Raw genomic sequence first — 13,657 nt, forward strand, 5'->3', positions numbered from 1 at the left:
TCTAAACTGATAATTCATCCTTTTCCAAAACCATTTCATGCCAGTCTGGTTTGCACTTATATGAATGAATGTTTTATAGTTCATGCAGTTGCTTAACATTTGTACATTTAAACTGTGAATGATTTTTCAAAGAACAGTTTCAGTTTTACCTTTGCCAATATGTTTGTTTGTGCAGATTACAAACTTCCTGTATAACTTTCCAAATCAAAGGCAGCAGAGTCAGTAAATGTATCGACCCCCTCCCCTTCAGTTTATTTAACTTCACAGAAAATCCATTTTTAGTCTTGCTCATGTCCCTCCGTGTTGTTTTATTGAAACCAGCCTGAACTGAATCTGTCAAGCCGGTGCAAAATGTAAACAATGTCCTTGAAATCCAAATATCCGAATTGGCAGCACTGAATGAGAGGTTAGCGTGCCTGTTGACGCAAATGGCAAAGTGATTAATCCCAGACTGTGAAGAGTCAGTGAAACAAGGCTGTATTGAATGCACTGCAGCCACTGCTTTCACACACAGGTATAAATAATAAAGACTGAACTCCTGAACTGCGTGTCTTAAGTGCTGAGGTTGGTCGATGTTAGCCTTGGCACACCAAAGGAGTCTGGAGCATGGCCATTTGCTTCTGCACTTCATAATGTTTACTGGTATTATGGGTTGGCAGGGTGGCCAGCGGAGAAACACTGTCATGTAATTACAGGGTCGCAAAGTTCGATCCCCACAACAAACAAAATGGTGCTTTTATTTATATTTTTCTCAGTTGAAATGTATCATCATTTTGTTTAGTGACATTTGTGAAATCTTTGAAACTTGTTAAATCCATCCTGCTAAAACTAAATATTATTTCAGGAATGCATGGGCTTTTTTCAGATATAATCTTTGATTTTCAGATACCAATCGCTTCTGCAGTTTTCAGTGATTGTTAGGTTTATAGCCAGGAATATACTGTGTAATTTAAACCTAGTTTCAGTCCTATTACCTCAGTTATTTCTGTGGGTATTGAAGAGGAGTTGCTGACAGTGAAAGTAGAAAAACTATTCTGAATACTCAATATAATAAAGATTAAGAGATAAAAGCACGTTATTGCCTAATTATTTTGAAAAAATACCCTCTAAGAGCTATTCATATTAATTTTTTGTTCACACTGATATCCAGACCTAGTAGTCTCCCCAGCATAAAACAGCAATCATGTAAATTTAATGATTTACAAAGGGAGTTTTCAAACAACTGAGAATTTGTTTTTGAGTCCGAGTAGAGGCCTGAGGCTTTCCCGCAGTCAACATTCAAATCAGTACAATATAACAAGCTCAAGTTTTAATTAAAAACTATATGTCAATGACAACATGTAGCTGGATTGTAATAGGCCTGTCAAAAGGCTGCATCAGCAACCATAACCACTAAATAGTAAGAACAACTGCTTATGCTGCACTGTCAACCAACCTGAGATTTGTCCTCAGTACACTGGCAATATACAGTTCATTTTAAGTCATTAATTCAGGCTGTAAATAACAGTGAGATCTCATCTGTCGCCACTGAGATACTGCAACCTGCTGTTAAAGATATTTATTTTCTTTTTCATTTTTTTTATGAGGTTAAACCTTTATTTCCCCGGGCAGTTTTATTGATGTTACCAGTCTCACCTTCAGATGGGCGAGATAGAGCTGAGGGGACAACATGGCACAATGTTAAAGGTGCTGACAAGCTAAAGTCAACAAACATGCATATGTAGAGGCCTAAATCTACCATATGAAAGCTTAAACATAGCCAGTTGTAGTTAGAAGTAGTTGTTATAACTTGGATAGAGAAAAATACATGATAATGGAACACTCAATAACTGGCAATGTCTCAGAGACTAAAATAATCAATTTCTTCTTTCTTTCTCTGTCTCAATCTACCAGGTACGACTTTGTGGAAATAGAGGATCCAACTGAGAAAAACATCCTGGGTCGTTGGTGTGGGTCACAGTCGGTACCAGCTAGTCACACTTCTAAAGGCAGTCAGATCAGGATCCGCTTCATCTCTGATGAGTACTTCCCCTTGGAGCCGGGATTCTGCATCCGCTACTCCCTCGTTCCTGTGGTACGTAGCAAATGTTATCAATGGTTTGGAGTTTAAAAATGTGCATTGTGAGCACTTGAGTGCTTAACTGTCATAGCATGTTTCTGCCTCTATCTTCAGGGACCTCACATGGCAGTAAGCAATGCCTCTCCAAATAGTTTGCTTGTTATATAACATGGTGTCTAAATTTGCAATCATCCATTTATGCTTATGTGTAGGTTTTAAGCATCGTTGGGGAAATTATGTTTAAGCACTTTGGAACATCTGGCACCTGTATTATTATCTATTGTAGTTATAAAGATATACACAAGCCAGAGCAGCTCATACACTTCTACGCAGACAAAACATGTCCACAGTGTCTGCAATGAAATTGGTGAGTACAAACAAGTTGCCAATGATTAAAATGGCAATTGGTTGTAATGGACCCTATAAAAACGTAAGACAATAAATAACAGATCAAAAATATCCACTTAAAAATGTTCTCAATTTCTGGAGCTGGTATTGTTCCCATTTATAAATAATCAAACTGTTGTGTTCCATATTGCTGTTCTACCCTCTGAACCTGTACTGTATCTATAGATCCAGTCAGATGACAGACGAGGTGTCTCAGTGTCAGTGATGGTGCTGCTTGAGAGTGAGATGGAGAAAATAAGTGGTTTCACATTCACAAAGAGGTCCTCTGACCCTCGGGGGGATTCATTCAAGCCCCTGAAATGAAAGTAGGAATTAAGAGATAGAAGTGCTTTTTGTGTGGAAAATTGTCACGCCACTGTCTGTCTGTTTCATTTTCGGTTCGCTTTTTATCATCACGTACAGTAGTTCAAAAGTAATATCCCCTTTTATGTGTTTTAACAATACCCCACTTCACACAGAAAGCCATGTTATTTTACTCTTACTCTATTTAGGACTGAAATGTATTTCTGGCAACATCAGCTCTTTCCTGTTATTTTTCCCTTTCCCTTGTCTTTGCCTGTAACATAAACTATAATCACTACTTCTATCCCTTGCTAACCTTTGTTTCCATACACCTTTTAGACTTTGGGCAGCTACTTACCCAATAAAACTGAAGTGTGTGCATAGCATAAGGTTTTACTCATTCAGTACATCAGTCACAACCAGCAACTGCAGCCTTGAGGTTTATGTCAAGTGTGATCATGTGTATGAAAAAGATATCAGTGTGTGGAGCCAAGGTACCAATATTTGTCAGAGCATAGGTAATGTCATGCCTTGTGGACTCTCACTTGTCAGTCAGAGATTAGTTTGTTTTTTTCCTGTTGGGAGGAAGGGGGTTAGTCGTGAGTGACTTATCCGTCTTGCTGATCTTAAGTTGACACTGAAGCTTCACAGCAGTTTCAAAAAGTGCAAAAGTAACGCATTAAAGATTACTTTTTTGTTGTAACAAGTAATGCAACACATTTGTTTTGCAATTAAAGTACTTACTTCTTTAGTTACATTAAGCAGTCCTTGCAGAACGACAGTAAAATATGTTAGAAAATATATCTGTGCCTGGGTACTTCTAGCGATCTTTGTCTCGCTCCATCGTCTTCCCATTCCTCATTCTCTTTCACTTACTCTTCTCTGTCCTGGTCTTTAGACCACACACACGCACAGAATCCCTTTGCCCCTTCTCCCTTCGCTCACAAAAGCCCAGAGATAAACTGAAGAGACGACTGCCATGTTTTAACCTGTCATGTTTTAGTTCTGTTCACTTGCTTTAAGTAAACAGCTCTACTCCTCATTAATCCCTAATGGCCTGCAGCACTGTGAAATCTGACAAGCACAAATAGGCAACTGAGGTCACTGATGGCGCTTTGTATTTTCTCTGCAACTTTCTTTTCTGCCACAAAAGCTTTTTGTTCTTTTATTCCTTATACACATCATTACTGCATTCTTCCTTCAGCCTTAAAACCCAGAACAACAGTGTTGATAGCAGCACTAACTGACATAGGATTCACTGAGATGCTGAAAACATACTGGGCGTCAAAGCTGTATTTCTCAAAATACAGATGTGTTATTAGTGAAAAGTCAATCATTACATGTACTAGCTCCCTGTGATACAATCTATATATTTTGCTGAATTATTGTTGACCGCTAAGTTATTGAAAAGAAGGTACACATATGCTTAATCTAATTGATTTATTGTATCATTTTATAATTGTTTTGTATTGTATTTTCTTTTCTTTATTCTTTGTACTACATTCCCCTGCACTGTGTAAACTTGAATTTCCCCAACAGGGATCTATAAATGTGTATCCTATCTTAATGATAATTTTCAAATTGAACTGCATATTCACCATCAATAGACTGCAGTAGTTTGTGATGTTTGATGTACAAGCAAGGCCTTGCTTTATCTTATGGAGACAGATTAATCCAATAAGACATTATTACAAGGAGTTATTTGATTCCAAAAGGAAAATGTCAGTTAGCAGTTTATAGAAAATTTTAAACAATGATCACAAACCACAAACACCCTCTATCCTTAGACCCATGCGGAAAAACTCCCCCCTTTAACATTAATAACAATACTTTTCTGATACCCTACTTTGAGACATTTAAACAGTTTTTTCTACAAAACCAAATTAAGAAAATAATCTTTTTTCTAAAGAGCAGTATAAAAGTTTGCCTAAAACTGGCAATATTATGTTCTAAAAGAAACAACTGGTCAAAGAATAAGTAATCAGCTCTAAAAAAGATACCCAGCCCTATTAATCATTTATCTAGAAATGTTACACTTTCAGAAATATTTAAATTTGAAGGTAAAACACTCCACAAACTGTGGATGTTTTGGAATTTAAAAGTCAGATTGAATTATTTTGCAGCAGAATGAAGCTATTCACACCGCTATATTTAGCGGTGTTCAAATGTCTGCCACTAACTATGTGATGGAACAAGAGACCGGGTTTGTCTTTCATTTTCCAACTCTAGAAGGTGCGGAAACCATGAGGGGGGAAAAGGAAGCTTTGGCCTCTGCGCGTTCAGTCTGGCTTCCCTTTGAACTTTCCTCTGACACAGGAGGAGCACGCTAGAACAGCAGCACTCTGTTTCCTCTGTGGTCAACCAGCAGCTACTGGAACCTCGTGCCACGCAGGGGCCAGCACTTTAGTTCATATTTAAACAAGCAATAATTCCTCCCCACCACTTGCATGGAATGGAAGGGTGAAAAAAATAAGACCCAGTCTGTAATTCACAGGAAGAGTTTTTATGGAAAAGTGAAAGGGCCGAGGCAAAGAGGTTGTTAAAACATCGAAGAGAAGGAGTCTGTTGAATGGAGCATGAGGGGTGTTGAGTGGTGGGTTAAAGGAGAAAACAAAACATACATCATTGTCTCTGTGAGGTCCCAATCCACAATTAAACCCTACTTCTACCTAGGCATAATGATCGGTCTACCAGCTTTGTTTATTTTAATGGATTGAAGAGAGTTTTACAGACTTGAATAGAGGGAGATAGGGCAGAAGAAGTAAGGAGCAAAATCCTAGTTAAAGCAGAGGGTAATGACTGGCAAAGCATTGCAGGAGGCTTACCGTTGGCATGATGAAATTGAGGTCTGTTTTTACACCAACCTCAATTGCAGTGTGTGGCATATAGTGAGAGAAAAAAGCACTTTATTCACACACAACAGACATTGTTGCTTACTCAAAGCTCTGTTGTGCAAGGAAGTGGTTTGCAACTCCATGTAAAAGAGAAGATATTGTTTTCCAGAGCTCTCCCAAGATGCTATTTCAGAATTTTCATCTCAACATAGTTAGTTCAACCTGTCATTTTAGTCACCAGAAATAAGACCATGTGGTTGTGCTGTGTGAGAACAAAGAGAACTGGAAATGAGGTAATCACAGCTTGGAAACAAGGTTATTTCTTGAGGGGCAGGGGGTTCAGGGGAGTTTGGCAGTGGTAAGAGGTGCGTTACAAGCTTTCACACTTTGACTCTGTCTTAGGTCATCTGAAGAATAAAAAAACATCAAGTTTTGAAAACACAATTGTATATTTTGTCTTGGAAAATATCCTCTTGCTGCCTGTATATTGTTGTGTACAGAGTTGCACATATTTTGGAACATTGGTTCAAGCATATTACCTCCACTGTGTCTTTAATTTCTACTTTCAGCCTGCCTTGGTTTGCTAGCTCAGCTATTTTTCATAAATGATTGATAGAAACTGCAAGAAACAAGAAACTCCTTTTATTAAGGCAGCTGAAGAACATGCATGTTTGAGTTTAAAGCTGCAGTTGTCACAACCTGGGAATGAGACTCAACCATGAACTATCTTCAAGCCACCAATCCAAAGTGTCTGTATTTGACGACCTGGGAATGAGACTCAACCATCAACTAGCTTTCGCAGCTCTGATTGGTTGTTTTTCCTTCAAGCGTGGTGGATTCTTGCAAATGCCATTAGGAGCACTAAGAGGAGCCAGAGGAACCAGTTTTTTTCACAGGTTATCTGGCTCTTGTTGTACTCTCAGGATATAATAAAAGTTTTAGCAAATATGACAAAAAGTTACTTTTATAAGTTACCTACAGCAGCCTTAATACCTTGAGTCTAAATTTTTAACAGCAAGCTGTTTCTAAGGTTGAGGGGAATTAGGAGCTCATTTGAGCCTATAATGTGCAGAATTATGCACAAGGATGTTCTTATTTAGTCCTAGATAGTTCAAAATCATTATAATTTTTTCTCTCTCCAGAAATAAGGATTACAATCTCTAACCTCATGCGCTTCTGTTAAGTACTGCAAGACTTCTTATATACAAACGGTCTAATCCTGAACTACACATTTGCATTCAGGACATTCTTTTCACTGTGTACCTGTCCCGTCAGTGTCATCTTTTAGGAAACAAGCAGTGTTGCACATGCTTGTGCCTTTGGAAAGTAACTGTCAGACACCTAGACACAAAGAAAATACATGCAACAGGACCTGGACTAGTGCCTCAGTGGCCAACGTTCATGTTGTGTCGAATCTGCATCCTGTTTGTTCTAAAGCTTTGTTACATGCTATTCCACTCACTGTCTTTGAGTGTCTTATTCAAAGTGTTATAAAAAAAATGGCAATGAATGAAGAGCTTATGTTTACTCAAAACAGCTTTTTTCTGTTTATTAGGTAAAAATCATACATCCATCATTAATCTAAATATGTCACATCATAGATGTAGAATTATTTTATAGCAAATCAAAGATTGTGGCTTCACTGAGCCAAATTCAAAAGTCTTGTTTGCTCGTCCTCTAGTTCATGATGATTTTATTGTCAACTTCTGAATGTGTTAATGAGTCACATCTATTTGTGTGAAACTTGATACAATGGACACTGCTTTGAATTCCTGCCAGCTGGAAGTTGGTGGTCGATACCACCGGTACTTTGTTCGTGAAATTTTTTAACGGGAGCTCTCATCTGCTACTTATAGCTTTATTCACACCATCTTGATGTGTCTCTGAAGGATTGCTTGGCTTCTCTATCTAAAAGCTGACCTTGCAGAGCACCGCTAATTGGGGGAGTGTTGCACCGTCAACATTTACAAACTGTTAACAGCTTTCTTCTGTTGTCTAGAAATACAGCTCTAAGAAAGGACTATTCAATTTACTCTAGTTTACAAATACTTATATGATGCTATATGTCCGGTCGTTTCTCCAAAAATATTCCTTTCACATTTGTGTCTGTTTATCTCAGTAGGTATTAAATAAACCAAAGATATGTTGAATGGTTATGAAGGCAGCCTCATTAGAATGAGTCAAACCTGTGGCATGAGCACAGCTGCACATCAGCTGTATTTTTGTAGCCTGTGGCGCAGCCATGTCAAACCACTGGCATCTTATTTTAAAGTCTATGCCAAAGAGACATGGATTTTGAGAGTATTGCATGGACTTTCGCAGTCAATAAATGTTTTGGATGTTTACGGTGTTACATCTATTATTCAGTGTATTAATGCCAATACATGTTTAATTAATTAATGGCCTGTGCTTTGTGTCAAGTTGAGCTGAAAAATTGACTGTATACATCAATCTTAAATAGCTCTGTTAGCTGTAGGTGATATCTATATTCTTGTCAAACCTTTAAATAAAATTATATGAGTCACTTTATGCATAACTTTTGTCAAGGTGGTTTTACAGTGCCATTAATGTTTTAGCGTCAGTGGTAAATAAAAATGAAACCACAAATCCTTGCAATATTAGTAAAATGGGCTCTGATGAAAGGTAAACCTTTCCTCTTCCAACCTCCATTTCTCACTGGATTCCTTTCTAATTCACCCCTATAAGTCATCAAAGGGAAGATACAGATTCCTGGAATCCTTTTTTTTCTTCTTTTCAAACATTTCTGCCTCTCCAAAAGCTTAAACACCCAGCTGCCAACAGCCAATGTTTTTCAGTGCTCCACAAGCTGCATTTTTTTTGTAAGTGTCACAATGTTGCCTTCTACCTGTCAGTCACATAAGATTAGAGAGACCAGCGAGCTGACATGTTGGACAAACGCAGCGTCACAGGACTGAAAGGTTTAACAGATTAGCCTCTTCTCTCGTGGGAAGACCAACACCCCAGGTATCAATCTTCTCTCTGACTGCATGCTGTAGCCTGAAGGGTTGGGAGCTTGGAAGAAATAATACTGCTGCCTATAGGAGCTAAAGGGACGAATGTTGTTATGCAAAGTGAGCAGAAGAGGTGACAGAGATGTGATCACATTTGACAACTTAAAAAATGATGCCATTCGTTCACATTTGCCTCTCTCAACTTCAGTGCATGGAACAATTTCAGATGTGGTGTACATCATTATGTACTTCACTGGAGTTTAAATGAGAGATTATATTGGCAAAGTCACTTCCTTGAATGCAGGTTAACAGACTGTATCTGAGGCAGGTATATTCTTAACATTCCCACAGTGACCGTGTTGTTGTCTGCAATTAAAAACTGAGCAGCTCTGTGGAATTTTTTTTTAAATATTAATTTCTCATATCAAAAATTGAACATTAAGGATACGCCAAATTTATAAAAGAGAAATGTAAAAAGAGCTTAATAATAATAATTGTCCTAACTACCTATAATGTGAAAAGTATGCAGTTACATAGATGTATACATATTTTGTCATAATGAGGTCCCTATGCATTGTATAGTACTTTATATCTATAATTTCTCTTAAGAAAGTGTAATTGGGAGCAACATATATTTGATTAAATACTTTTAATAGCAAGTAAAAACGTTTTTACAAGGAATTGGAGGAAGATGTTGCCATTGACAAAAAAAACAATGTCTATCAACCAGTAATTGTTGAAGAAATCTTCTTAATGGGGAAATGGACAAATATTTTGAGACAACAGGAAGCACAAATGGAAGGAAACTGGAAAGCAGCAGCAAATAAATTATGTATGAATAATGAAAAATATCATGCCAATACAGATTTAAGTGGAAATACATATATAAATGTTTCTGTGGAGTAGAATCAGTCTGTTTATCAAGTGTATTGGCCAGCTTGGGAATGCTTAGCAAGATCTGTCCGTAATCTTCAGCAGCTCTAGTCAACTCTTCCACACATTACCAGGTCTAACACATAGGGTTTAAATTGGGCCCCAGCTGGCCTGGACCGCCATGGTTTCTGTTTAACTCAACTCAAGTCCAAACCACTGTAGCATTTAATGAGCCTGAACCCAATTTAAACCCAATTTCTTACCATGACATAAAATGTACTGATGTGGAGTCAAACTCCTTCCTTTTATACATTAACAGTGTTTCACATTGTAGAAATAAAACACATCTTGTCACTGCTGACAAAATTGTTCCTTCTGTGTAACTTTCCTGTTTTAGTATTCATAACCTAGAGCAGGCTCACAGTAAAAAATCTTAAATGTCACGGAAAGTGGCCGGTCTGTAAGGCAGTTGGTGCAATGAGAAGTTCTTGTGTGTGGAAGCTACAGTATATTTCTATTACACAAGCATTGTATGCTTGGCACATAAAAGAGAAAAATACTTTTTCAGTGGCATTAAGTCAAGTAAGCGGGACCTTAACATTCTTGTTGTTGTAATTTCGTACATAAATACTGTATATACTGAACAAATGACCTTTCTTTTCCATCTCTCTCTATCTCATCTGCTGTTTTTTCTGCAGAATGTATCAGAACCAGAGGTCCCTGCTGTTCTCCCTCCAACCCTGCAGGGTATTGAGGAGTTGTCAGAAGCTGTGGCAGAGTTGAACACCATGGAGGAGGTCATGAAGTACCTGGAGCCGGAGCGATGGCAGGTGGATATGGAAGAGTTGTACAAACCTACGTGGCATGTGCTGGGGAAATCCTTCATCCATAATAAGAAAGCCAGAGGTAGGACACTTTTAAACTTGTACGTTCCAATTAAGTTAAATACAAAATATTAATAAAGGGTAATTTTTAAATTGTGGTATTATAGTAGCCATTAAATACTGTATGTTAGATGTGAGAATTGTGAGGTTTGTTTTGACAAGAAGTGATTGTGATGATGTCTTCTCTGTGTCTTTGAGGAGGAACTGATCTCAATATGTTGAGGGAGGAAGTTCGGCTGTACAGCTGCACTCCACGCAACTTCTCTGTATCCTTGCGGGAGGAGCTAAAGAAGACAGATGCCATTTTCTGGCCAAGCTGCCTCTTGGTGAAGCGCTGTGGTGGAAACTGTGCCTGCTGCTCTCACCGCTGCTATGACTGCCAGTGCATTCCCGCCAGGGTCACAAAGAAATACCATGAGGTAAACATCAACTTGATCATAAAATACAAGGAACATAGAACGTGTATTACGTGAATCATTTTGAGACATTTACCTAGAGACTCTGAAGTTATGAAATTATTGATTTTACTACACTATATTATTTCCAACTAGCATAAGAGCTGAAATGAATTTTTCATTTTAAGGTTTTTACATTTACACTGGATTTTAAAAATCCAGCTTTGGATAGGTCTTTTACCAAAATGAGAAAAGCATTTGTTCAGTAGCATTAACAGCAGTGTGTTTGTAATTAAGGATATGGTAATTAATGTAGCATGACCAGCAGTAGCCTCTTCTCAGTTTTGAGAAAGCATAGGAAATCAGAACACCAATAGCAGAATATGCATGAAAAAAGATATTCAGGTTCAATCTAGGAACTTTTTTCCCACTGGCAGCACAGGATGAGCAATGTTGTTTGGTCCCTCTATATGGTTCAATATTTAACCTTCCACCAACCTTACTATTAACTTTATAGACAGGATGACTTCATGAAAAAGTACAGAATTTGCTATGCGTGTCCTGTGACCTTGTGGCCTTTCCTAGTTCCACCCTTAAATCAATATTTCTAATTGCACACAAGTTACAGCAATGTAATGACAGTCAGTATGGCTTGGAAATGTAGATTTGAAGTCCAGAAATGTAAGCATCTAATGAGATTAAGTGACTAATATTATTGAAACATTTAAGACAAAATAATCTTTGGGTCAAAAAAATATTTTTTGTCCTTTTGAAGGTCTGTTAAGTAGGACTTAGTGGCATCTAGTGGTGTAGCTCCTTCTTGCTTCTACAAGCACGAAGGAGAAATTATGGTGGCTGCAAAATGTATGAAAAATGCAAACACTCCTGTCTAGAGGTAGTGTTTGGTTTGTCCCATCTGGGCTACTGTAGAAATATAATGATACATATAATGAACATAGTGGCCTCCATGGAGTGCGTCCTGCGGCATCTCTAGATAATAAACGGATCACTGTAAGTTAGCGAGAACATAACAATATTCAGTTGATTGTACGCTTTTGAAAACATGTCTATGCATATTATATTCCATTTCCTTCTACATGTTACACACTGGACCTCTGAAACCTTTAAACATAAGTTGCTTGTTTACATCTAGTGTTTGATGTCCAGCTATTAACTAAAATGTCCCACTTTTTGACAGGTTCTACTGTTGAAGCACCGAAGCGGTGGCAGAGGTCTGCAGAAGTCCATGACTGATGTGCCCTTAGAGCATCATGAGGAGTGTGCTTGCGTGTGTAAAGATGACTGGGACTGACCTCGGACATGTGTATTAGCTGCCACTGGAGTCATGCAGGATGTTTGAAATGTTTTGTATCTCATCCACTTCCACTGGAATCTAACAAGATTCTCCCTTTATCCTGTTGTCCTTTCGCTAATTGGATTAAGCAGAACAGACTGGAATCTAATAAATCTCCGGAATGGATTTGACCGCTGTGGAATACCAATAGTGTGCTCTAAGTGCATTTTAGAGAGACAAAAAGACACTGGAGCAGATCTGGACTATAACCTATGCGCTCTGAAGACTATATTCTCCTGCTCCTCAGAGATAAGAACATTGAGGCATTTTTGCCTCTTCTTCTTGAGGTCTTTGCTAAAGTTCAGCCAGTGTGGGCTGATACTGTCATGGAAAATGGGAGCTTCTTTGTTCAAGTACTTTTTATGTCTATAAGTGAGCTGGCTCCAGCTGCCTTACTCCCTCTGCCCCTCTATTATTACCATCAAAGCAAAGAAAGTTGTTTTTTCATGAGCAGTTTTTCTTTCCTACCCTATTGTTTTTACACAGGTTTAATCTGTGGTGAAACACAGCCGCAGCTGAGTGCCTTGCTAATCAGACTGTATCATGTGTAAATATGACATTTAAATTTTTTTCTGTACCATCATGCCTTTTCTACCAAAGATTCTCAAGGAGTGGATAAAAGTTGCACATGTAGAATCAGTTGGGTATTGTTCATTACAACTCTTCATTTATCCCATCTTAGCAATGTCAAATATGCTTGCTTCAGGAATGCCTAGCGTCAAGCAAATCTTGCTACATTTGAGATTGTGAGATATTAAATATTTATTTGTTTAATGAAAGGGAAATTTAGGTCCAAAATGTCTTGTTTGCTTCATATGTCAGTGTACAGTAGGATTAGCTGCCAATTGTCATTGTAAGTCATTTTACATTGCCATTGTGTCATGGATGTTTTTCATTTCCTGTATGCCAAAGTTATTTATCTCTACTTTTGCAATAATTGTTTGTGTATTTCATTTTACTGAACTTAAAAAATAAATTCTTCCATTTTTAAGTGGAGGTACAGTACTTGGGCTTGGTTAGGAGTGAAACAAAGTCCTAAAGCAACAATATCCAATGTTGGACATGAACAAGCAGTGAGGAAGGAGTCTTTTGCATGTGGTATGTTGCCTTAAATTATTAATCTGGTTTTCGTTGAACACAAGACAGGGAGTTTAAAAGTAATTTTATCTTAATAGCATTCCTTTAAATACACTTTACTTTATAGAAAATCCACACCAAATACTTTGGGGTTAAATTAAAACATACAAAAAAAACTAGTTTTAGTAATTTGAATAATAATAATAATAATTGTTTTACCCAACTGTAAAAAGCAAATGAGGAGCTAGAAGGACCTAGCAACTGTAATTTGTTTATTTATTTATTTTCAGTTATATTCTATTCTTCAGTTGTGAGCCATTAAATGTTTTATTTGAGCAGGGCATATATACGGTGGCCGACAAGGGCAAACGCGCCACAAGCGGCAAAAGAGCATCAGTCGTGGGAATGATGCAAATCCAAAAACATACAAACACATAAACACATAAAAACAAATCCAACAGAAAAACGCAGCAACAGAAAAATGCTGCAATCACAGAAACAAAGCAGAAGCAAAAACTT

At 37.7% G+C, this 13,657-nt stretch overlaps 1 protein-coding gene across 2 annotated transcripts in view; it reads left to right on the forward strand.

Annotated features, from left to right (window-relative positions):
* pdgfc (platelet derived growth factor c) overlaps positions 1-13,507 on the forward strand; it is a 45,406-nt gene extending 31,899 nt beyond the window's left edge. Inside the window, exons 3-6 of one of the 2 annotated variants that reach the window (XM_035669578.1) lie at positions 1,894-2,074; positions 10,127-10,334; positions 10,514-10,731; positions 11,906-13,507. In XM_035669578.1, coding sequence (XP_035525471.1) covers positions 1,894-2,074; positions 10,127-10,334; positions 10,514-10,731; positions 11,906-12,019 — 721 coding nt within the window. In that variant the 3' untranslated portion in view covers positions 12,020-13,507. Of the gene's footprint in view, positions 1-1,893; positions 2,075-10,126; positions 10,335-10,510; positions 10,732-11,905 lie in introns of both variants that reach the window. The other variant, XM_035669577.1, reaches the window with a different exon arrangement.
* The last annotated feature ends 150 nt before the right edge of the window (positions 13,508-13,657 follow it).

Source organism: Morone saxatilis, unplaced genomic scaffold (assembly GCF_004916995.1).
Source record: "Morone saxatilis isolate NCDOM2014 unplaced genomic scaffold, NCSU_SB_2.0 Contig22, whole genome shotgun sequence".
In the NCBI taxonomy this organism is placed as follows: Eukaryota; Metazoa; Chordata; class Actinopteri; family Moronidae; genus Morone; species Morone saxatilis.